The sequence below is a fragment of the Nomascus leucogenys genome, chromosome 16 (genome assembly GCF_006542625.1).
Source record: "Nomascus leucogenys isolate Asia chromosome 16, Asia_NLE_v1, whole genome shotgun sequence".
Classification (NCBI taxonomy): Eukaryota; Metazoa; Chordata; class Mammalia; order Primates; family Hylobatidae; genus Nomascus; species Nomascus leucogenys.
Genome location: NC_044396.1, coordinates 64,459,987 through 64,484,547, shown reverse-complemented (window position 1 = coordinate 64,484,547; position 24,561 = coordinate 64,459,987). Strand labels below are relative to the sequence as shown.

General features: G+C 34.1%; 1 protein-coding gene across 2 annotated transcripts in view; it reads left to right on the top strand.

The window, feature by feature from the left end:
* Positions 1 to 24,561, top strand: part of CSMD3 (CUB and Sushi multiple domains 3) — a 1,213,340-nt gene that overhangs the window by 922,692 nt on the left and 266,087 nt on the right. For both annotated transcript variants that reach the window (XM_030795533.1, XM_003256134.3), the window contains 2 exons: positions 208 to 395; positions 12,423 to 12,617. In XM_030795533.1, the coding sequence (XP_030651393.1) occupies positions 208 to 395; positions 12,423 to 12,617 (383 nt within the window). The remainder of the gene's footprint in view (positions 1 to 207; positions 396 to 12,422; positions 12,618 to 24,561) is intronic.

Genomic DNA, 24,561 nt, shown 5'->3' with positions numbered 1-24,561 from the left:
TTTTTTCTTTTTCCCCTGCTTATTTGATATTTATATTAAATATGTTGTTGTCAGGTGGTTTTTTTATATTAGCTTATTTTGACAGTGTCTCGTATTATTTTTAAGCACTGAGTTAATGTTTGATTATATAACTATTATGGTTAATAGCCTAGTAATAATTATTCTTTTTTTATTTTGTTCCTTCCTTTTTTTTTTTTTTTTTTTTAGTTTTAGCATAGAACCAAACTATGACTTCCTCTATATCTATGATGGACCAGACAGTAATAGCCCACTGATTGGAAGTTTTCAAGACAGCAAGTTACCAGAGAGAATAGAAAGCAGCTCAAATACAATGCATTTGGCTTTTCGGAGTGATGGATCTGTTAGTTACACTGGATTTCATCTAGAATACAAAGGTAAATATGAACATTCCATGTTAGTATCATGATTTAAATTATAGATATTTTATACAGGAGAATAATTTGGTATGGCCCATTGTTAGTGGTTAGTTTTATGTGTATTTTTAAGTGCAGATTATGTACATTTCATCTCATAAAAGCGTTCTCACTGTAGACTTTTCTTATTAGTGAGAAGGAAATTAGCATTTCCCTGATTACTACCAAAGGAAAGGTATCAGGCAAACAAATTAACAATTAGTATATTGGAGGAGTTGGCTGGAGCCACACAATATTCAAAAATAAAAAATACAAAAAAGCCTCATTTTTTAGAAGCTGAAGTTTCAGTCCAATACCTTAATTTGAAGAACACTTTCAGTGATAAAGGGAGCAACGTAGACGATAACTGTATTTCAGAAAATATGTAAGCTGGGTGCCATCACTCATGCCTGTAATCTTAGCACTTTGGGAGGCCAAGGCAGGAGGATTACTTGAGCCCAGAAATCGGAGACTAGCCTAAGAAACATAGTGAGAGCACGTTTCTACATTTTTTTGTTTTAATTAGTCAAGAGGGGTATCATACGTCTGTAGTCCCAGCTACTCAAGAAGCTGAGGCAGGAGGATCACTTGAGCCCAGGAGATGAAGGCTGCAGTGAGATATGATCATGCCACTGCAGGCCAGCCTGGGAGAGCAAGACCCTGTCTCTAAGAAAATGTCTACAGATATTTAAATATGTCAATATTCATAATAAGGAGAAGAAATATAGTTATAATGTTTTAGAATACTTCTGCTAGTGTTTAAATGAATTATGTTAGAATGCCTATGGATATTTATAAATATATTTTTCTAAAATTTTATAGTTTATGTCTACAGGAACAGATTTAGATTTAGGTTGTGTAAAGTTTAAATTTATTTTTCAGTTACTGAGTCCATGAAGGGAATACTGATAATTCACCTCAAGTTATCAACTGATTTCTGAAAACACATGCTTTGATTTGTTATCACCTTTTGTTTAATATTTTCAGTAACTGAAAATTATATAGAATAATGAACTCCAAATCATCCATCAGCCAACTTGACAAAAATTAACAGTGTGCTATATTTGCTTCAGATCTCTTTATTCTTGTCTTAAAAAATCAAATATTACATATACCATGGAAACTCCTTTTGCATTTGCCATAGGAACAGGGGTTAGTCTCTTCAGGGCTATCCTAAGAGGTCACGATAAATTTCACAACACATGATATGGGTAAGAAAGATGTTTTTAGGGAAATGAAACTCACAAGTCAGCAAGAAACAGATGCTTGGAGTCCTCCGATATCTCTGTCATCACTTGGAACTGTATGCCAGGGCAAGGGTATCTGCTGGACATAAACAGTATAGTTTTCATTCCAGTGGAAAGCTTGATCCCTCCGTAAGTCTCTCATTTCACAAGAAAAAGCAGGAAAATGGCCTTGTTAGTAGGAAAATATACTGGCCATTTGGCACAGACAGTGAGGTTTGGAGTGCTAGCTGTTTATTGGGGTTTTCTGCAAATGCTACCTGCTCTGTATCAGAAGATGCTTGGGGGAAGTTTAGACCTTGGGATTATGGGTTAGAAACTCTTTTAGAGAGAGTGAGCTTGACCACAACATCACTCTAACCACCTGGTAGATAATTCCCTTACCATTTGTGGGGACCTGGCTAGCTGGCCATCTAGGCAAACCATAATGAGTATTCAAGGTTATTTTTCAGGCATTCCTGCTCTTTTCATGCTAGTATTCCTCTAATCCTGAATTTGATACTTATCTTTTCCATGTATTTATGCTTGCACATATTTTTATATTTCTTATTTTCATACGAATTTTGTATTTTTATTATGCATGTATCCTTCTGAAGACTGATTTGGGCCCTTACATTGTTTGTGAGATTTATCAAAGTTAGAAACATATAGCTTTAATTTATTAAGTCCTTTATGATACTCCACCATATGGCTATATCAAAGTTAATATATAAATTTTTCTGCTGATAGACATTTAGGTTGTTCTAGTTTATTACTACCAGAAATGAATGACGATGAAATGAACATTCTTTTACATGTCCTCTTGAACATATCTGTGAGATTCTTTTTAGGACCTAAGAGTGGGATTACTGGGTCAAAGGGTATGAACCTCTTCAATGTAACTCTATATGCCGAATTATTCTCTAAAGAGGCTGTACCAATGTAAACTCTCAAAAATCAGAGGATGAGAGCTTCAGAAATTCCAGTTTTTAAAAAACAGTGGTTTTGTTAAACTTGAAAGTTGCTAATCATGTTAAATGATATCTCATTGTCATTTTTATTGCCTTTTCCCTTATTACTATTAAGTTGAGCATCTTTTTTCCTATTTTGCATACTGAGATTTTCTTTCTTTCTTGTTTTTTTTTTTTTTTTTCCTTGAGATGGAATCTTGCTCTGTCACTCAGGCCAGAGTGCAGTGGTGATCTCAGCTCACTGCAACCTCCACCTCCCGAGTTCATTCAATTATTATTAATTGTTTTAACTGTGGTCCCGAGTTTTAGCTATGGTGTATATTGCCACTGAATTATTACTCTCTACTACAAAAATATATCTATGTTGTCTGAGGTAAATATCCAGGGTTTGTCATTTGGCGCCAAGAAGATTAAGGACAGGGACAAACATGAGGAGTGAGTTTAGGGGGAGAGGTTTAACAGGCAAAAAAAAAAAAGACAAAGGAGGACTGCTCTCTCTGTTTCGTAAGAGAGGGGCATCCGAAAGGGGAAAGCCAGCCCGCTGTTGACTGTGTCAGATTTTATAGGCAGGCTTGAGGAAGCGGTGTCTGAGTTACATAGGGCCCACAGACTGGTTTGACCAGGTATGACATTTACATAGTGTGCAGGGAAGGCTGGTCACCCCACCCTAATCTTCTTATTCAAAAGGAGCCTTTGCCTGGCAGGGGCTATGTTGTCTTCTTCTTACTGTACTCATGGTTTGGCAAAGAGAAGGGCAGATGGAGCCCCCATTTTGGAAATGCCTAGTCCCAGGTAGCCTTTTCTTATGGGCACAACTGTGGGCATTCACCTGTGCAAGCTTCTGGCTTGCTTGTCTATGTCTGCAGCTCCATTTTACAGGCTGCTCTTTGTTAGAAAAGAAAGTGATTTGAGGGCTCCTTTTCATTGAAAGGAAAACCTTACTATCTGCCTAAGTGATTTCTTATTAACTCCTGTATCATTATCGTTGATTTAGTACCATCTGATTGGGCTATAATTTTTAGTCCTTATACTCTTCTTGTCTGGTTTTAATATCAAGATTACACTACCTGCCTAAATTTAGGAGCATTCTCAATTTTCTAGTATCGAGAATAGCTTGTATAAGATAGGATCATCTATTTCTTGAATGTTTTCTAGAACTGAAACTGTGGACCCAGTGATTTAAGGTGGTGGAATTTTAATGGTTGTAAATATATTTAGATTAACTTTTTTATCTTAGATTTTAAAAAATCTTTTTCTAAAAACTAGTTCCTTTCATTCATGATTTCACACATATTGACATGAAAATATTCACAGTGTTTATCTTACTTTTTTGCTGCTGCATGTTTTTGTTAACGCTGTTTAATATTTTTACTAATATTGCTTTTATCTATGTTATCTCCTCCATTTTATTTTCTCTAGATTTGCTTATCCTTTTTCTCATTTCTTGAGATAAATACTGCTTTTTTTTTTTTTTTGTCTGAGACAGAGTATCGCTCTGTCACCCAGACTGGAGTGCAGTGGTATGATCCCGGCTCACCCAACCTTTGCATCCCGGATTCAAGCAATTCTCGTCCCTCAGCCTCCTGAGTAGTTGGGATTACAGGCATGCGCCACCACGCCTGGCTAATTTTTGTATCTTTAGTAGAGACGGGGTTTCACCATGCTGACCAGGCTGGTCTCAAACTCCTGACCTCATGATCCGGCCCTCCTCAGCCTCCCAAAGTGCTGGGATTACAGGCGTAAGCCACCATGCCCGGCCAATACTGCTTATTAATTTGCATTTTTTCTCTTGGATCTACACATTTTGATTTAAGAACCTCTTAAGCTGCTATGCAAACGTTTTGATATGTAGAGATTTATCATAATTTTATTCTAAATTGGTTCTAAGTATAGCATTATGATTTTTCTTTGCTGAAGTGCTACTTAAAAGTATTTCAAACTATCAAAATAAAATTTTAATCTATAACTTATTATATTATACATTTCTAATTTACTTGCATGATCAGATATGTATGATTCCGGTTCTTTGGCTTGTCATAGGATTTGTTTTGTGGTCTATTATATAGTTAATATTTATGTTCCTTGTGTACTAGGAGAGAAATTTGTATCATCTAATGAGTGCAAGTTTTTATATACACCCAATAAACTCTCTAATTATATTGTTAAATATTCATCTTCTCACCATTTTTTAACCTGCTCGGTCTAGCAATCATTGAAATAGTTGGGTAAAATCTACTATTCTTAATTTGCCATTTTTCTTAAAATTTTTACCACTTTCGTTTATATATTATGAAAGCCTGTTTTCAGGTGCATATAAATTGCATTTTTTCTGGTTTTTTGATACCTTGGATTTAGTATATTTATACTATTAGCCTTTTTCTTTTATTTTTTGCTTTATATTTCTTTTGCTTTTTCTGTATTCCTAATTTCAAAATCTTCCACTTGCTACCTAATAATGTCAATATCTGATACTTTCTTGCTTATTTATTCACTTATTTATTTTTAAGTTTACTTACTATGTGCATCCCCCTCACTCCAGTAGCCCCCTACACATATTCTAAAATACAAGTTTCCTAAGAGGAAAGCCCTTATCTGTTCATTCACCACTATACACTAAGTGCCAAGAATAGTGCTTACACACCGTAATTATTCAATTTGTTACTCGATTGCTTTTGAGCATTGTAAAGAGATGTTTTCTGTTTTAAAATCAAGTCATAATTCGAATATTAGAATAATAACATTCTTTAAATGTAAGAAACCTTGGAGCTGTATTCCTGTTCTAGATTTTATACATGAGAACTTGGCTTAGGAATAGCTACTTATACCTGCAAGCTGAAAGGCTTATACATATGACCTGTTTAAAAAAGAAAGAAAGAAAGAAAACTTTTAGCAAGTCTGTAGAGATAAAGTGAGGTTCTACTGTAAATTAGTATTAATAAGACATTTCCAAATATCACTACGATAAAAGTTGCAGCAAGAGTATCTCACTAGCAATCCAATGGTAGATGGTCCTAACTGATTATGGCTTTCTTTCTCATGGAAACTGGTCGTGACCTTATAATGCTTTCTCTAGGTAACACTCCATGTAGCCCTTACTAAAGCCAAGTTGTTAAGCAATTGAGATAAAACCTATTTGCCATTATCTAAGCTAAATATATGTCCCTCCCTATTTCCCCAGCTTGATCAATTTCAATGTTTTCATCATTTCCAAAAACTTAAGATTCATGCTGTCATAGATAAAGAACTACAAATGTAATTTTTTTAAAAAAGATATTATTTAGTATGCACTTATTCTACACTAGGTTCAATGATTAGACCTCATGAGTAGTTATGGGAAGGACAGAGATAATGCATTATAAATGCAATAAAAACATTACAGAACAGCATTATAAGTATTACTATCCCCATTTTACAAAGGACAAAATTGAAAATCAAATTGTTAAAATGATTTACACAAGACTACATAAGTTATTATTACCAATAAGAATAAAGGCAAAGAAAAATATAAGTATAGGTAGAGAGAAATACATAATTATCCCATTAACTACATCCTTCTTCCCCACCCACTGTCTTCACCTACTATACCAGTACGCATTTAGACACAATTCCACCAGGTCTTATTTTTATACTCCAGATGATATTTCTTTACAATAATGTTCTCGAAATCCAATCTCATTAATTTTCTAACCTGGTCCTCAAACCCTGTTTATGGTCCTCAAACCCTGGTCCTCCCCTGTTTATGGGAAAATCTCATTGCCCACTTCAGGGTCTTCAGGGTCTGTCTTATCAGCTTCCCTATTTCCTATTCTTATTTTGATAAATGTTTCCTCTCTAATTGTCCAGTTTCTTAAGGCTAACAATGTTTGTAATGATGTTTATAATGATCATTGAAAAACAAACATCTCATTATTTTCAGTATAAAAATATGCACACCCAAATGAATGGACATATACATTGAGGCCCTAGATAGTAAAAATATTTTTCTTTGTCTTTTGTAACATATATCACATACCTTGACTTAAGCATGTTGGTTTCCATAGCACTTAAAAAGTAAAGTTATTAGTGGTCTTTTTCCTTTTTAAAATTTTTAATTTTTACAGGTTCATAGTAGGTATATATATATATATATATGGTACATATATATATATGGAGTACATGAGATATTTTGATACAGGTGCACAATGTGTCATAATCATTATCAGGGTAAATGGGGTATACATCACATCAAGCATTTATCATTTATTTTTGTTACAAACATTCCAATTATACTCTTTTAGTTACTTTTAAATATACAATAAATTATTGTTGACTGTAGTCACCCTGTTGTGCTGTCAAAGACTAGATCCCTATTCATGCTCTCTAACTTTGTTTTCATACCATTAACTATCCCCACTTCCCACCCCTTACTCTTTCCAGCCTCTGGTAAGCATCATTCTACTCTCTATCTCTACAAGTTCAATTGTTTTAATTTTTATCTCCTACAAATAAGTAAAAACACAAAAAGTTTTCCGTTTTTATTTTTAATTTTTGTGGGCACATAGTAGGTATATACATTTAGGGAGTATGCGAGATATTTTGATACAGGTATACAATGTGTAATAACCGATACGAGGGTAAACGAGGTATCCATAATCTCAAGCATATATCCTTTAGGTTACAAACAATCAAACTATACTCTTTTAGTTATTTTTAAATGTACAATTAAATTATTATTGACTATAGTTACCCTATTGTACTATCAAATACTAGATCTTATTCATTATTTTTAATTATTTTTTTGTACCAATTAACTATCCCCACTTTTCCCCCATCACCTCCACTACCCTTCCCAGCCTCTGGTAACCATCCTTCTACCCTCTAACTCCATGAGTTCAATTGTTTTTAATTTTTAGCTCCCACAAATAAGTAAGAAAATGCAAAATTTGGCTTTCTGTGCCTGACTTATTTTACTTACGTCCTCCTGTTCCATCCATATTGTTGCAAATATTTCATTCTTTTTTATGGCTGAATAGTACTTCATTGTATATATGTGCCACATTTTTTTAATACATTTGTCTGTTGATGGACACTTTAGGTTGCTTCCAAATCTTGACTATTCTGAATAGTACTACAATAAATGTGAGAGTGCAGATATCTCTTCGATATACTGATTTCTTTCTTTTGGATATATACTAGCAGTGGGATTGCTGTATCATATGGTAGTTCTATTTTCAGTTTTTTGAGGAACCGCTATACTGTTGATACTGTTCTCCATAGCGGCTGTACTAATTTACATCCCCGTCAACTGTGTATGAGGTTTGCCTTTTCTCCCCATTCTCACCAGCATTTGTTATTGCCTTTAATTAAGAATTAAGACATGGCTGGGGGCGGTGGCTCACACCTATAATCCCAGCACTTTGGGAGGCTGAGGTGGGTGGATCACGAGGTCAGGAGATCGAGACCATCCTGGCTAACACGGTGAAACCCCATCTCTACTGAAAATACAAAAAATTGGCCGGGCATGGTGGCGGGCGCCTGTAGTCCCAGTTACGCGGGAGGCTGAGGCAGGAGAATGGCGTGAACCCGGGAGGCGGAGCTTGCAGTGAGCCGAGATCGGGCCACTGCACTCCAGCCTGGGCAACAAAAAAAATTAAGACGTAAGCTTTATTGTGTATGTTCACTTCTAGCTCTAATAAAACTTATATAGAGTATATAAATATGCATACATCTGTTTGTATTCAGTAGAAATAATTTTAAAAGAAAACTAAAATATTTTAGATGCAGCAGATCTAAAATATATCTTCTGATATATTTTATTTGGAAACTGTAAGGAGGCAAAATACTCTTACCTAGTATCTGTTCAGTAGGCGAATCACTATTAAGCAGATAAAATTAATTATGCATAAAAACAATGCTAATAATTTGTCTGCCTCATAATTTTTATTCAGAAACTAAAATCACCTTTCCAGCTACTTCCTAGACATTTATATAAGTATTCTCCAGGTGTTTTCAAAATTTCCAGGTGTAATTGCTATGGCATACGTGGATATAAACAAAGGCAGTATTATTCATAGAAAGCTATTCACCAAGGATTTAAAGCAGTATGTAAACATAATAATAAGATAAGTGCATTCTCTCAAATTGAGGCTAGCAGTGTAAAATTGTTGCAGAGGCATTATTTTTAAATTTGTCAAACATGTTTCCCTTTCCTCAAAAAATCGGATGCTTGCATTACAGTTTTGACATTGTGTTGAAACATTGGGGAAAACTTCAAAGAAGGAGAAAGTAAACTTTTCAAAAGATGAATATTAGGAGAATACACTTATCAGTAAGATTAATCCTTTTATTTATTTATTTATTTATTTATTTTTTATTATACTTTAGGTTTTAGGGTACATGTGCACAATGTGCAGGTTTGTTACATATGTATCCATGTGCCATGTTGATTTCCTGCACCCATTAACTCGTCATTTAGCATTAGGTATATCTCCTAATGCTGTCCCTCCCCCCTCCCCCCACCCCACAACAGTCCCTGGAATGTGATGTTCCCCTTCCTGTGTCCATGAGTTCTCATTGTTCAATTCCCACCTATGAGTGAGCACATGCGGTGTTTGGTTTTTTGTCCTTGCGACAGTTTACTGAGAATGATGTTTTCCAGTTTCATCCATGTCCCTACAAAGGACACGAACTCATCATTTTTTATGGCTGCATAGTATTCCATGGTGTATATGTGCCACATTTTCTTAATCCAGTCTATCATTGTTGGACATTTGGGTTGGTTCCAACTCTTTGCTATTGTGAATAGTGCCACAATAAACATACGTGTGCAAACCTACTCATCTGACAAAGGGCTAATATCCAGAATCTACAATGAACTCAAACAAATTTACAAGAAAAAAACAAACAACCCCATCAAAAGGTGGGCAAAGGACATGAACAGATACTTCTCAAAAGAAGACATTTATGCAGCCAAAAAACACATGAAGAAATGCTCATCATCACTGGCCATCAGAGAAATGCAAATCAAAACCACAGTGAGATACCATCTCACACCAGTTAGAATGGCCATCATTAAAAAAACAGGAAACAACAGGTGCTGGAGAGGATGTGGAGAAATAGGAACACTTTTACACTGTTGGTGGGACTGTAAACTAGTTCAACCATTGTGGAAATCAGTGTGGCGATTCCTCAGGGATCTAGAACTAGAAATACCATTTGACCCAGCCATCCCATTACTGGGTATATACCCAAAGATTAATCCTTTTAAACAGAAATTTAAATCCTTCCTTTACCCTCCAGGGACTTAGTTCAATTTTACGAAGCCCAGCTATAAATGCCAGGTTTCTGTTCTGTCTAAAAATTACACTGTGTTTTCCTTCATCACAAAAGGCCCATTCTTAGTGACCAAATTAAGTAGTCACCCTGCTGGTTCTTTCGTAAAAAGAGTTGTATGAATATTTTATATGAAAGAAAGATATTCCATGGTTTGGGACAAAATTTTTATAGACCAGCTTGAGTATAATATATGGAGGGCAAATTTTGTGTATGTGTATCAATGTGTGTATGTGTATATGTGTGCTTGGGAGAAGATCAAGTTATTTAGCTCTGGTTTGAAACCCAGGAATCAATTTATCTACTTGCACATGTCAGCACACCTCCTCCCCTACAAGTTTCCCATCGTCTTTTCACCTACTATTCCTTATTCTCTCAATGCTCACTTTAGATACCACTTTTTAGTGAGGTTCCTGAATGCTTCCCTTTGTACAGCATGCCAAAATTGCAAGTCTTTATTTAACATAATTCCTTTCTTTAACAGACTGTAATTTCCATGAGTGCCAGAACATTTTCTGATTGTCCACTGTCATAGTGATATTTGGAAATGTTTTATTAATACTAATTCCCAGAGTTAGTAGGGTAGTGAGTCTTTAAATACTTGTAGAAAGAAAGAAAGAGAGAGAAAAGAGAGAAAGAAACAAAAGAAAAGAAAGAGAAAAAGAAAAGAAAGAAACAAAAGAAAAGAAAGAAAGAAAGAAAGAAAGAAAGAAAAAGAAAAAATAGTAGGGTAGTGAGCCCTTAAGTATTTGTGGAAAGAAAGAAAGAACAAAAAGAAAGAAGAAAAGAAAGGAGAGAGAGAAAGAGAAAGAAAGAAAAGAAAGAAAGAAAAGAAAGAAAGAAAGAGAAGGAAAGAGGAAGGAAGGAAGGAGGGAAGGAAGGAAGGAAGGAAGGAAGGAAGGAAGGAAGGAAGGAAGGAAACCTTTCTCATTTCTCTGTTATTCTATTAAAATTATTTAAATGTTTGGTTCCACCATTTCCTCTTTAGTTGAACTGGGATAAATTATATATAGTGTTCTTCTTAAAGCACAGATTTATCATTATTTCTTATAAATGTTAAAGTGCCTTAAACTCTTTGTAAACTTTTATGAATGAAAGAAACATATTCTTACTGGTGTAATTAATTATATTTTGACATAAAAATATGTTTGTATTAGCCAAACACCAAGATATCATTGACTTACATTTCAAAGATTCCATGACTCTGAATATTCCCACTGGTATATTCAGAGATATACCCACTGTCTGATTTCTTCTTAGCACAAAACAAATTCTAATGTAGAAAATTACATTTGTTATCCTGATTTATTGTAATGGCCTTTATGTTGTACATTTCTTTATTATTTCTTAAGTAATCAATAATTACAAAATGGAAATAATCTCAAGACCTCATCCAGATCTGTTAACAATGAAGTGTTCTAGGACCATTGCCATAAAATAAATGAGCTAATCTTTCTATTTCTCTACATATTTTCAAAATATTCTGTCAGTCTCTTTGTTCACTATCTGGGTTCAATGAAATCAATTCCTCTGTCGTGAAAGGATTTTATTTTTTAATCTGTCTGTTACCTCTAGTTTTGAAAGTCTTTTGCATAGGGATAGATGATCTGTCCAAAAATACTGTGGTTTGGGTTTTGCTATTTTATAACGGGAGACCTAAGATAAAAATGTGGAGAATGACTGGAGAAAATAGGGTAAGAAAAATGGCTGCAAGGCAGACAAATAGGGCCTTTTATTTTGCTGTAGGTAGTGAAATGAACTGAGCTCAACATAGGAAGAAAAACCACTCCTAGGTTCAGTAACATGGCATTACTTGTGAGGAGATCTTTTAAATAAAGACGTTTTATAAGGTGTCCTGCTTTTTTCCCAAAGTAATTCATTTATAGTACCTACACATGGATTATAGCACATCATATTTATAATAAATTCTAAAACCGTATGTTTGACTATATACATTAGATACTAAATTTAATGAGAAGATCTATGAATATCTTTAGAATTTATTTATTGTCTTACTAATAAATATACATTAGCAATTTGTCAGATATGGATAAGGGCTCCTTTGTACTTCGAGCCCCCAAACAAAGACAGAAATGATGCTGCTGGTTTTCCTTCTGGGTTAGAAAAAGAAATGAACATGTCTTAAAGGTCCATAAAAAACAGTCAGTTGTCCCTTGGTATCCCTGGGTAACTGGTTCCAGATCTTCTGATACTAACATTCACAGATGTGAATATATAACTTATATACATCCTCCCACATACATTAAATCATTTCTAGATTACTAATAATACAGGATATGATGTAAATGCTAAGTAAACAGTTGTTATACTGTGTTATTTAGGGATTAATGACAAAAAACGTCCGTATATATTAAGTACAGATACAGTTTTTTCCAAATATTTTCAATCTGCAGTTGGCTGAATCCACAGATGCAGAACCCATGTATTACAGAGTGCCAACTGTATTTTAAAGCAATTAATGTTATACTAACACTGTTTTACAGCAAAACTCCGAGAGTCCTGCTTTGATCCAGGCAATATAATGAATGGCACCAGACTTGGAATGGATTATAAATTAGGGTCAACAGTCACCTATTACTGTGATGCTGGTTATGTTCTTCAAGGTTATTCAACACTCACCTGTATCATGGGAGATGATGGAAGACCTGGATGGAATAGAGCCTTGCCAAGTTGTCATGGTAAGAAGCATATTTTTTGGCTGAATTTTCATGATTAGAAAAAATCAAAAAAAAATTTAAAGTCATTTCTGTGTCTCAAAACATCAACTATTCAACATACAATCTACAAACGTGGTATTGGCAAGGCAGAGATTTTATCAAATATTTTAAAGTTGAATTCAATAAAGACCTGGTTTTGGAAAAGTGCTTATATTCCCAGGTGTCTCTAAAGCAATATGTGTACTATAATAGGCAAACTTTCTGAGAACTGGGTTACTGCCTGTTATGCTAATTTTTGTGCCCCTAGGACTTGTACCTGAAAATGTTAGGTGCTCAGAAAATATTGGCTGAGTACATGAGGAACAAACACGCTGAAACTGACATTTCAACACAAGTAGATAAATTTAATAATTTAAATATTATTAAGAACTGGTGATAAATCTTTATCTGTAATAAGGATAAAGAAGAATATGTATTTCTTCTGGGAATTAGGTTGTCTAGAAGGAGATATAATACTACATATTTAAAAATCATATACTTGTATATAACTCTCTCTATATAAAGAATGGAGATACAGTAAGAAAGGAAAAACAGAGAAACAGTGATATCATTGCTTAGGGTTACTAGAGACTTCCTAATTCATTGAATGATCCTAATGCATTGTACAAAAATTGACACAGAAGTGATATCATCTAGGACAGATTTCCCCAACTATAGGTCACCAACAGTGAATCATAAAATCAATTCATTGGGTTGTGACTAGCATTTTTATAATAGACATAGAAGAGAGTCAGGTAAAATTAAATTAAAAGTTAATAAAAATAATAGGAAAAAAGTATACTTTAAGGAACATAGAGTACTTTTTTTCTTTGTTTTTGAGATGGAACCTGGCTCTGCTGCTCAGGCTGGAGTGCAGTGGTGTGATCTGGGCCCACTGCAACTCCATCTCCCGTGATCAAGCGATTCTCCTGCCTTAGACTCCCTAATGGCTGGGATTACAGGTGCACACCACCACACCCAGATAATTTTCATATTTGTATTAGAGATGGGTTTTTGCCATGTTGCTCAGGCTGGTCTCAAACTCCTGGCCTCAAGAAATCCGTCCACCTCAACTTCCCAAAGTGCTGGGATTACAGGAATGAGCCACCGCACCTGGCCGAGAGTACATATTACTTTTGGAACTTTTCTCTGTTATATATAAAGAAATAAATAAAATACAATAAATATAAATCTGTGTATATATTTACCTGCATGCATTCAAGAGTTTGTTTGAATTGGGCTATGATATAAATTGCATTTTTTACTATTAATTTCAGTGAAAATAAACAACAATTTTTGATATCTAATACACATGGTAATTTTTCCTAGTTGTAGAATGTATTCACTTATAAGAATTACATGTGCACAATTTCTGATTTACCCCTCTCTGGGTTTATTTTGTCTCATCTATGAAATAGGGATAATTAACATTTTTTACTTCAAAATATTGTTATAAGAAACAAAGAAATGGTATACATCTTCTGATTGGTCCATCATTACCAGAACAGCTGGTTAATTTTTGACTTGCATTTATGGTTCATCTATCAGAAGGTAAAAGGAATAGAGTGATAACTACTTTGGGATTAATTGCTCCAAAGACAGAAAAAGTGATTTATGGCATGGAAGTTTATACGAAATGTAAGAGAAAGGGTCGTTGTATCATATTGGAATTTAGAACTGTAGAAATTAGTATTATGTAATTTAGAATTAGAAAAATCTAATTTAGCTAGAAAAAACATACTAAACGTAGAAAATAACTTTTCAAATTTTATTGCCAATGATCATTTGGAAACTATAGAAAATTTCTGAAAAATTTCCAGGAGCCAGATTCAAAATAACTAAAAGTCCTGATGCAGAAATATCAAAGGACACAAAAAACTATAGATTATTAAGATAGATGTTAATCACAGGGATAAATGATTAAGTAGATGGCTTTCAATGACAGGTGAAAAAGGAACACTAGAGTAAAGCATGCTTTCACTAAAAATATGCCCACCTAATATAATCATATTCCTTTCCAATAGGTCATAGAAATGTCAGTTTCAGCATGAAATGTGCCATAATATTTTTTAAAAAATCCTTTTGGGTCAAAAACATTTTGCAGGATCAATTATGGCCCAATTAAGTATACTTAATGTTGGTTGGATAGTTCACATCTACAGACAATTTGGAGCATACAGCAGACCTGGATTCAAATAGATGTCTTCTGACACCTGTGACCTAAGGCAAGCTGAGTTTTGACTTTTAAATCTCTAAAACTAGATTAATAGTTATTAATTCAGTAGGTTATTGTGAAGATTCAATTAGTAAACACAACACATACAGAGAATCTAGTAAAGTTTCTGACAAAAGTTGGAGTTGTGATTTCCAACGCAGTGTTCCAAGAGAAGCAAAGTGCTGATAAACATGCATCACATCTTGCATCAGGTGTTATGTTTTTGGTTAACTAGTATACTTCTGTCATTTTAATATTAATTAAAAATAATTTATCTATATTATGATGTGAATACACGCATTCATTCACTCCTGAAAATTGAACAGGTGTTGAGTATGTAAAAATTTCTCTAAGAGATAATTTTTACCATCAATTTTAAGTATCATTAGACTTTTAATCAAAATGGACACGATATTATGGAAATCAAATAAATTTATTCAGTGAATTCTTTAAGCTAATAGAAAAAAAGTTCAAGATAAGTTTATGATTGCAACCAATAATTTCTAGTATAGCTGGGGAAAAAAATCCTGTTTTAGAACTAGATATATTTAATACTAAGCAATGAATTTTTTTAAAAAGTCTGGGTTTCTGCATGACTTTTCAATTTATTTATTTAGTATATCTAATCATAAGATATTGTGTAATTTGCAAGGTTGTTGAGAAAATCATATTAAATAACTTATTTTAAACATTGGTCTATGGCTGTCACTGTCACACAATAAGGAGGATTTGATATATTTTAGTTTTCTAATCAATGTCACACATATCAAATTATTTTTCTTCAGTACTTATACACGGGGCTGGATGACTTTCAGATGTAATAACTTAATATCTTTTTTTTTTTCCAGACAGGGTCTCACTCTGTCACCCATGCTGGAGTATAGTGGTGCAATCATGGCTCACTGCAGCCTGTACTTCCCAGGTTCAGGCAGTTCTCCCACCTCAGCCTCTCAAGTAGCTGGGACTACAGGCATGTGCCACCACACCCAGCTAATTTTTTATTTTTATTTTTTTTGCAGAGACAGTGTCTCACTATGCTACCCAGGCTGGTCTCAAACTACTGGCCTCAAGTGATCCTCCCACCTTGGCCTCCCACAATGCTGGGATTATAGGCATGAGCCACCACACCCGTCCTAACTTAATACTTAAAAGTCAAATTTAGTATTTAAAGTATGGGTAATAAGCCAGAGGGTTCATTGTTCATAAAAACAAATTATTTTTTTATTTTTTAAGATAAATTTTTAATTTTTATCTGAGGTATGCATATGATAACTAAGAAAATAATAAAAAGTAGCTTATATTTAAAGCAATGGTCATCTGCCTTATCCCTCTCTATCCTCTTATTAGTCAGAAGCTGAAGATTCTAATTTCTGTTTCTAATTGCTCTGATGGCCCCTCCCATAACTCCATATAGCATAGGAAGATCTGTTTCTTTATTTACCAATTCTAGATAATAATATCTCATTGTTCCCTGATACAAAAGATGATGTAACATACACAGTCCCTCTCTTCAATGTTTCAGAGTTATATTATTTGGGGTTATTCTAGTGATTGCTTTTGCTATACATTAATATGTGTATGCCTCTATTTCTAATTTTATCAATGTTTGAGAATTGGGTGACTGGCCCTTTGCTGCTTTTCAGCCTAGGTCCCATCCCACAGTAGGTATCCTGACTAAAATCTCTGATGAAATTGTGACTGACTGGTAGGCATTGCTTTTGAGTGCATAAATAGGAAGTTAACTGTGATTCCTAGGAGTGAAAATAAGCAAAGCTTTTTCTTTGTTTGTTTATTTATTTATTTTTTAGTGTAGAAGCAAATACCAACATGATTGTATTCTGCAGACTCTTAAAACACAACTACATTTTGCTTTTTCTTATAATGTTGCCTTAGTCGCACTCTAGAAGAGCATAAGCTCCATGCAGTTATAGGCTATAATATCCTGTTTAGCATGTAACACTTTAATTTATATAAATAGGCTCTTGTTAAATATCTATAAACTCAAACCGAACCATATCAATTTATAAAGTTTGCCTATTTTAGAAGATAGATTTTTATCATGATTTAGGATTAAGTGTATATTTTAAATCTGAAGAAAATGTTTTTAAAAGCTTAAGTTGGACACTGGGAGATTATATTTGTCAGAAGTAGATCCAAAATGATTGCATCCTGTGGTAAGTCCTGCTCAGTCATGAGAAACTTTGCAGTTTATCTCATGATATTTTCATATATATTAAATAATAGCAGAACAGCATATCTGTACCTACAATTCCTTTCATGATTAAAAAAAAGTGTTTAGAAAATAATTTCTTCCCTGTTTATTTTTCTTACTTTAAAAAGTATCTTTTAAAACTCTGTAGTAATTTAGTTATACACAGTCATACTGAATTAAAGTAGAAGTCATATGTCATTCTTATCCATAATCTCGCTCAATATTAGGTAAAGGTAATAAAATAAAAATAGTGACAGATTCCAGATTTTCCCCTTAATTTGTTTGATTTATCTGACCTAATCATGTTGCCTTGACTTATTTTATCTAATGGCACAGGTCTACCCTTATCCAGAGCATCTGCCATCTCTTACCTCTTTTCCTCTCTCCTGACTAGTTTTTCCTCCTTCCTTTGTTCTCCATATAGTATCTTCCAAACACAATACAGTGATATTTAGAGCATAGTTCAGATTATATCATATTTACTCAAAATCCACCAATGGCTTCCCATATCAGAATAAATGCCAAAGATCTTATAATCCAAAGTTCTACTTCATCTGCTCGTATACACCCTGACCTCTTTATTGTTTCCTCCCTCTGCTACACTCTTTGAGTGACACTAGGCTCCTTGATATTTCCTCAAAGCACTGATCAGACTTCTGCCCCACATCTTTTGCACATGCTGTTCTTTCAGGCTGGATTATTTTTACACCAGCTGTCTGGCTGGCTAGCTCTCTCATTTTCTTCAGGCATCTAACCTCTTGTCTTCTTACTAGAAGAAAATTCCTTTTTACCCTCCTCCTGCTCCTCAGAGCTCCCAGGACAGAATCAATATCTATTCTAAAATTGCAACTCCATATCCTGAATATAGATTTATTTGATGTATGTAAAGCCCAAAGTACTTTCAGGACCTCCTAACTTTGAAAGGTAAATCATTGAACTAGAGAGTACTGACCACAATATGAATGAAATATTACTAATCCTTTCCACTGTTACAACATACAGTGAGCATCCAATTAATAGGCAGTTATAATATATGACCCTAACAATAAACATATTTGGACTGTTAATGAACTACTAGCTCACCAGTTATTCCAAAGAAAAGATTATATCATTTGTTGATTCCTTTTAGTCAGGTATTAAAAGTACCATTATGCCTGGTCCTGCATTTAAAATTGGGGATAACAACATGAATTCAACATTGTTCTTGCCCTTAGAGAGTTTATAATCTGATGAGATACAGACAGGTAAAGTCCATTGCTAGAAATAAAAACAGTACTGTGAGCACAGCATGGATATACATCTGATCTTGTTATGAAGAGAGATCAGGGAGGCTTCCTTATGAAAGTGATATGTAAACTGAATTTTAAAAGTATAAGTAAGAAGAAACTAGGTGAGCCACAGGAAATAAAGAGATTATGCGTTTCACAACTAGGGTTCAGCATATGTAAACATGTAGAAGCAAAGAGCAAATAGGAAATGCTGGTGGAATTTCAAGTAATTCAGTAAAACAAGAGCATAGGGAGGAAGATTGTTGACAGATGACAGCTTACCTGTATCAATCTGGTAATAATAATATTACATATTATTTTGCATTTCACCATAATGCCATGAAGTAGAGACTATTAATATTCTCATTTTATAGATGAGGAAACCAAGACACAGAGAGAGGTTCATCCACTAGTTCAAAGTCACACATGCTTAGCAGTCTTCTTATGAAGCCATGATCTTAATCACTGCCCTATAGGTAGACTGGTTAATTCTGCAAAGGACTTTGTATTGACCTATTTATATCTCCAGAACCAAAGAGTGCCTGGAATATTTTAATTGTTTTAATGTTTTACAAATGATGTATGGCACTAAGAATAAGTGGTGAGATTGAAATCTTCCTCCAGGCTAAGTATGAGAATTAAGAGAATGTAAATTCCTACCAAGAAAAAAAAAACCTGATAGAATTTTTCATCTTAAATGCATTTTTGTATTTCATCTGAAATACAACTCTGGACAGTTTACAAAGGCCTATATAGATAGCCAGCGCTAGCTCTGTTCTTTTCAATACCTTTGTTTCACATATGCTGATGTAAGATCTGGATTATGCAAAAAAAAAAAAAAAGATTTAAGTAACTCAATCACTAATGACCTCTAAGGTCTGTCAAAAGTGCCTAAACACAAATATGTTAAGATTAGACATCCAGTGGTCTTCTGGCACCATTCTCTCTTCCAAGGATATGTGGAATGATACATATATCAAGCTTTTAAAGGAAGAGCCCTCTTACCCTGTTAATTAAAGAGAAAGATTTGAAACAAACCAAAAAATAAGAAGTCAATTTTATAATTACAGCTTTCCAACTTTAAAGTTATCTCTAATTGGTAACCTCATATGCCTTACTTTTAATGAAATCATATTGTTTGGGTATATATAATTCAGAAATAAATAATTACACTTTTATTTCAGATATTCTGTTTAAATGGCATGATTTGTCTTGTGCTAAGATCCTTATGTCAAATGTCCTTGAGGTTTACAAAATTTTTTGGGGGTGTGAAATAAGTCTAGAGTCTCATTCCATTATCAATGCATATAGAGATTATCTAATATACTGAGCCATTGGCATTTGAGATCATTTAAATATGTAATATAATTAAAGCATGCAGACAAAAGATTCATAAAACAAATGCTCAGTGGTAAATTATGTCTGTGTATCATCAAATATCTGCTTTTCATCAGCAGCACACGGGAATTTTGTTCACGGATAAAATACACAGATTATGTGTTGGAAAGGTTTTCAATAGAGAAGCGTAATGTATTTTAATGTGTTTTGTATTGCATTGGGATAAAACCAAAGCATATTTTGTTTTCATATGATGGGGGAAATTATTATTTAAATGGAAACAAGAAGAGATGCTAATGTTACTGAGCACTTGCTATTTTTCTGACACTCTTACATACACTCTGTCTGCAGTTGGCCTCCAGGATGCTAGTCTAGAGAATCATTAACATTGTTATAAACAAATCCCTCCTGCTATGGATTCTGGAGCATACTATGTGGAGTAGCCAATGTAAGAAGCAATTTGCAAATCAATGCCTTTAATTCAGAGTATACAGGTTGAGAATCCCTAATCCACAATGCTTGGACTAGAGTTTTTCCAATTTCAGATTTTTTTTGGATATTGGAATATTTGCGTTTATACTTACCAGTTGAACACCCCTAATGTGAAAATCCCAAATCCGAAATGCTCCAATGAGCTTTTCCTTTGAACATGAACTTTGAATATCATGTTGGTGCTCAAAAATTTCAGATTTTGGAGCATTTTGGATTTTGCGTTTTGAATTAGGGATGCTTAACCTGCATTTTATTGTTACCATTGACTTGGGGTTCATATTTAAACCATATCTCCAGGTGGACAGTCATATGGCTTCTCATTGTACTAAGATGTGCCCCATTCTCAACTACCATGTAGTCTACATTTAGGTAAGACCTCAAATGTACCTTCCTGGTGTATCGTCAGTTTTACTGGACTATATATATATATATATATATACACACACACACACAGACATATGTATATATATATATGTCTGTGTGTGTGTGTGTGTGTGTGTGTGTGTGTTGAATCAACTTAGTAATTATCTTCTTACAAGTGAAGAAAATAAAGTAATAAAGTATATAACAGTAACTGTTAGAAGTCATGGAAAGGCTCAAATGGTATTAAGGTAATAATAACACAAGAAATTTAAGGATAGTCAAATTTTTACTTCTGTTGGGGAATTAAAAATCCTACTAACAGAGTTTGTTCCACAAAACCTACAAAAGAAAGAAATTAGTTTTATTATTAAATAAGCACATCTAGAATGCAATGAACATTGCAGGCAGTCTATGAAAGACACTACAAAGACTAGACAGAATCACGCAGATTTATACAATAAGGTAAAAAAAGAATTATTGAAATTTGTTTTATCTTCTTGATAGACCAACTGATGTGGCTTGTCTCTAGTATACCTCAAGTAAGAACCTTCAGTTATTGTCAGAAGTATGTGTTTACAGGTTCAAGGGCCAGAAGGCAGGTAACCTTGCACTATAAAATCAAAAGGTATGCTGATTATGTTTTCTAAGGGAAATTCTAAAGGAGGAGAGTAAGTTTGTTGCTTCCCTCCCCTTTAGTATACAAAGACAATTTCATTGTTTTACATTTACACTTTAACCAGCAAACAATGCACTCTAAGATTCATAAGGGAGATATACGCTTAAAAGAAGAGAAGTTAGAGCGCTCTGTGTAGCAGGGAATTTGATCCCTAATCCGAAACTACAAATCGAGTGAGTTAGACTGAACCAAATAGGAGAGTTAGTGAGGAAAGCTGAACTGTATGTAGACTGTGGTTCCAAACAGTCTTAAGCTTAAGCTAACCCTAAAACTGGACATTACCCCCTAAATTCCAAACCTGAGTTTTGAGACCTTTCTGATTCAGAGAACAATTGATCTATCCTGTTAGGAAAAGAGACAAAAGAGCAAGAAACAAAGGATCATTCAATGAAACTAATATTTTCCAGATTTTGTTGGGCCACAGCAACCATCTCTGAGACAATCTCTCTTGAGGGAAAGAATAGACAGGACATGACAAAGAGACAGAATGGTGGTTTGGGAGTAATCTAATTAGAATAGGGGTTTTTAAAGTTTTTGTGCACTCCAATGAAGCTTATGGGCCCCTTATTAGAATAATCTTTTTAAGTGCTTAAAATAAAATAAAGCACATAGGCTTGAAAAGGAAATCAATAATATTTAAAGACATTTATTATAATATATAAAAACTATAATTAAAAAATACACATTTTTCATGTGAGGATATATGTGCTTCTTAATGCATTAAATTAGAACTTCTAGTCGCAGGTCTAATAACTACTATAATTTTCGATAGTGATGAGCATATATACCATTTTGAGGTATCTGAAACGATCATAATGCAGTATAAAAAAATCTATAATTTCTACTGGTGACAAAGTCCCAGTTAGCTTTTACTATTCATGTGCTTTGTTGCCTACATTTGTAATTAAGAGAAATGCTAAAATTCAGTTAGAAAAAAATTCGGTTAAAGTCTAGAGAAAATATAGACATTTTTCTTCTTCATCCAAATTTCTGGAACAAGGAAAGGAGCTCCTGAATATAAGGGAAAGGAGAAGATGGGCCACGTTCTCTTCTTTAGAAGTCTGAGGTGGAATAACAGCCAATGCTACTAGTAGTCTTATTTCACGCCAGGCTTCTAGAAGATAAAGAGTTAAAGAAAAATAGAGGACCACATCCACCTTGACCTTCAACAGCCAGGCCGTGACCTTAACCATTGAGAAACAGCTGAAATGACATTATGGCTTCCTCTTCTTTGGGATGGAGTACTCTGCTCTTGATCCTTAGAGAAAAATTAAGAGAAGAAAATACAAGCCATGAGCTTCTCCTAGAGAATGACAGTGCTCAAAGTAGGATCACTTAAAGGCATTCCTACCTCTGGCAAGGGAGCAGATTGGCAAACTACTAAGAAAGTTTCTCCTGCCATTACCTCTAAGCTTTGTATCCTCCTGAGATTGATGAGGTTAGTTCATTTTCCTAAGGCCTTATAAAAGCCTCATTATATTGCCAGCAGAAGATTCTGGAGTAGATCAGGGCAGTTCCCTAATTCATTTTCCTAAACCCACACTATATACCAGATCTAACAAACACTTCCTGTTCCAGTTCAAGTTTGTATTTCCCTCTGTCCTAAGGCTACTCAGTCTGTAAAGACTGAAGCTGGAATTTAAACCTAAGCCTTTCTCTTTTTTTTCTTTTTTTTTTCGAGATGGAATCTCACTCTGTTGCCCACGTTGGAGTGCAGTGGTGCGATCTCGGCTCACTACAACTTCTGCCTCCTGGGTTCAAGCAATTCTCCTGCCTCAGCCTCCTGAGTAGCTAGGATTATAGACACCTTTTACCACGCCTGACTAATTTTTTTTGTATTTTTAGTAGAGATGGAGTTTTGCCATGTTGGCCAAGCTGGTCTTGAACTCCTGACCTCAAGTGATCCACCTGACTCTGCTTCCCAGAGTGCTAAGAGTATGGGCATGAGCCACCGCGCCCAGCCTAAACCTAAACCTGATTCTAATGTGCGAAGTTTTATATTGTATTCTACCATGCTATCCTAAACGGAAGGATTTTTTAAATCTATGGGTTTTATACTCCATGTATTTAGTCAATAGCAAGATATTAATAATTTACATTTTGTCATTTTTCCTAATACAGCATATATTTATTGGTAACCTATTATAAAAGCAGATACTATGCTAGGCTCCACAGGTACAAATAGTATGCAGAAAAGACATGGAAACTTTGATTTGACAGATCTTATAGACTAGAGATAGATATAGACATTAATCAAATCGCCATACAAAATAAATACAAAATTACAAACTGCATTTACTGTCCTAAAAGTAATTGGTGAAGTGCTATATAATGGGGGCTTCTGAAAAAGTCTGGAAATTAGAGAAAACATTCCCAGGAAAGCAACATTTTTGAGGCGATTTGGTAGAAGTTAACAAATTATTAAAGAGTGTTTTTCCCTTTAAAGTCATTTTAAACTAATATATTAGTTGCTTTAAGTAATTTCTTTAAATAGTAAAAGGTTTTTATCATTAAAAAGCAGTAAGACATCAACTATGTGATAAAAAGGTATTTTAGTTTCAAAAAGTGCCAATAATTCAAATCTTATAAGAAATTATCTTCCCATACACTTTCCTAAAAAGTTAGCTGTTTCCAGGAGCTTGGGGTAGTGACAACAGTGTGTGACTGCTAATGGGTACTGAAATTATTTTGGGAGTGGAGGAATGTTCTAAAATTAGAAAATGGTGTTAGTTTTAAAACTCATGAATATGCTAAAAAGCATTCAATTGTACACTTTAAAACAGTGAATTTTATGTATGTAAATTATATCCCAATTTTTAATTGGGGTACAAAATGAGTCACATAGTATCATACATTAACTGTTTATGCCCTCCAAAACTATTACTAGTAGTAGAATTTGTATGTGGTAACATGGAAGATCTATTCAAGGATATAGCTATTCATAGGACTTTGTCATAGAATGACTCTTTCTGTAAGATCACACTCTCTGATGGAGAAAACAGCTCACAGAGCACTGAGGGATGAAGGTGATGGCTTCCTAGCCAGGAAAATCTAATGAATGAATCCAGGCAATCAGTGAGATGATAAAAGTAGCAGCTTATATCCTAAGATGACTTATTGAGTCATTAAAATGGTTTATAAGCCACTGATTACCACACTGATATGGATTTTTTTTTAGTATTAAAAAGAAGTGTGAAATTTAAACAAAGTCAATTCACATGTAATGGAGCATTATTGGAGTCTTATCATTTAAGGCAGTTAAACCAAATGAAGTACGTATTGTTATAGCGGAGACATAAAAAGACATAAAGGGAATGGCTGGATAGTTAGGTATTTTTACTAAGATCAAATTTTTGAACAAA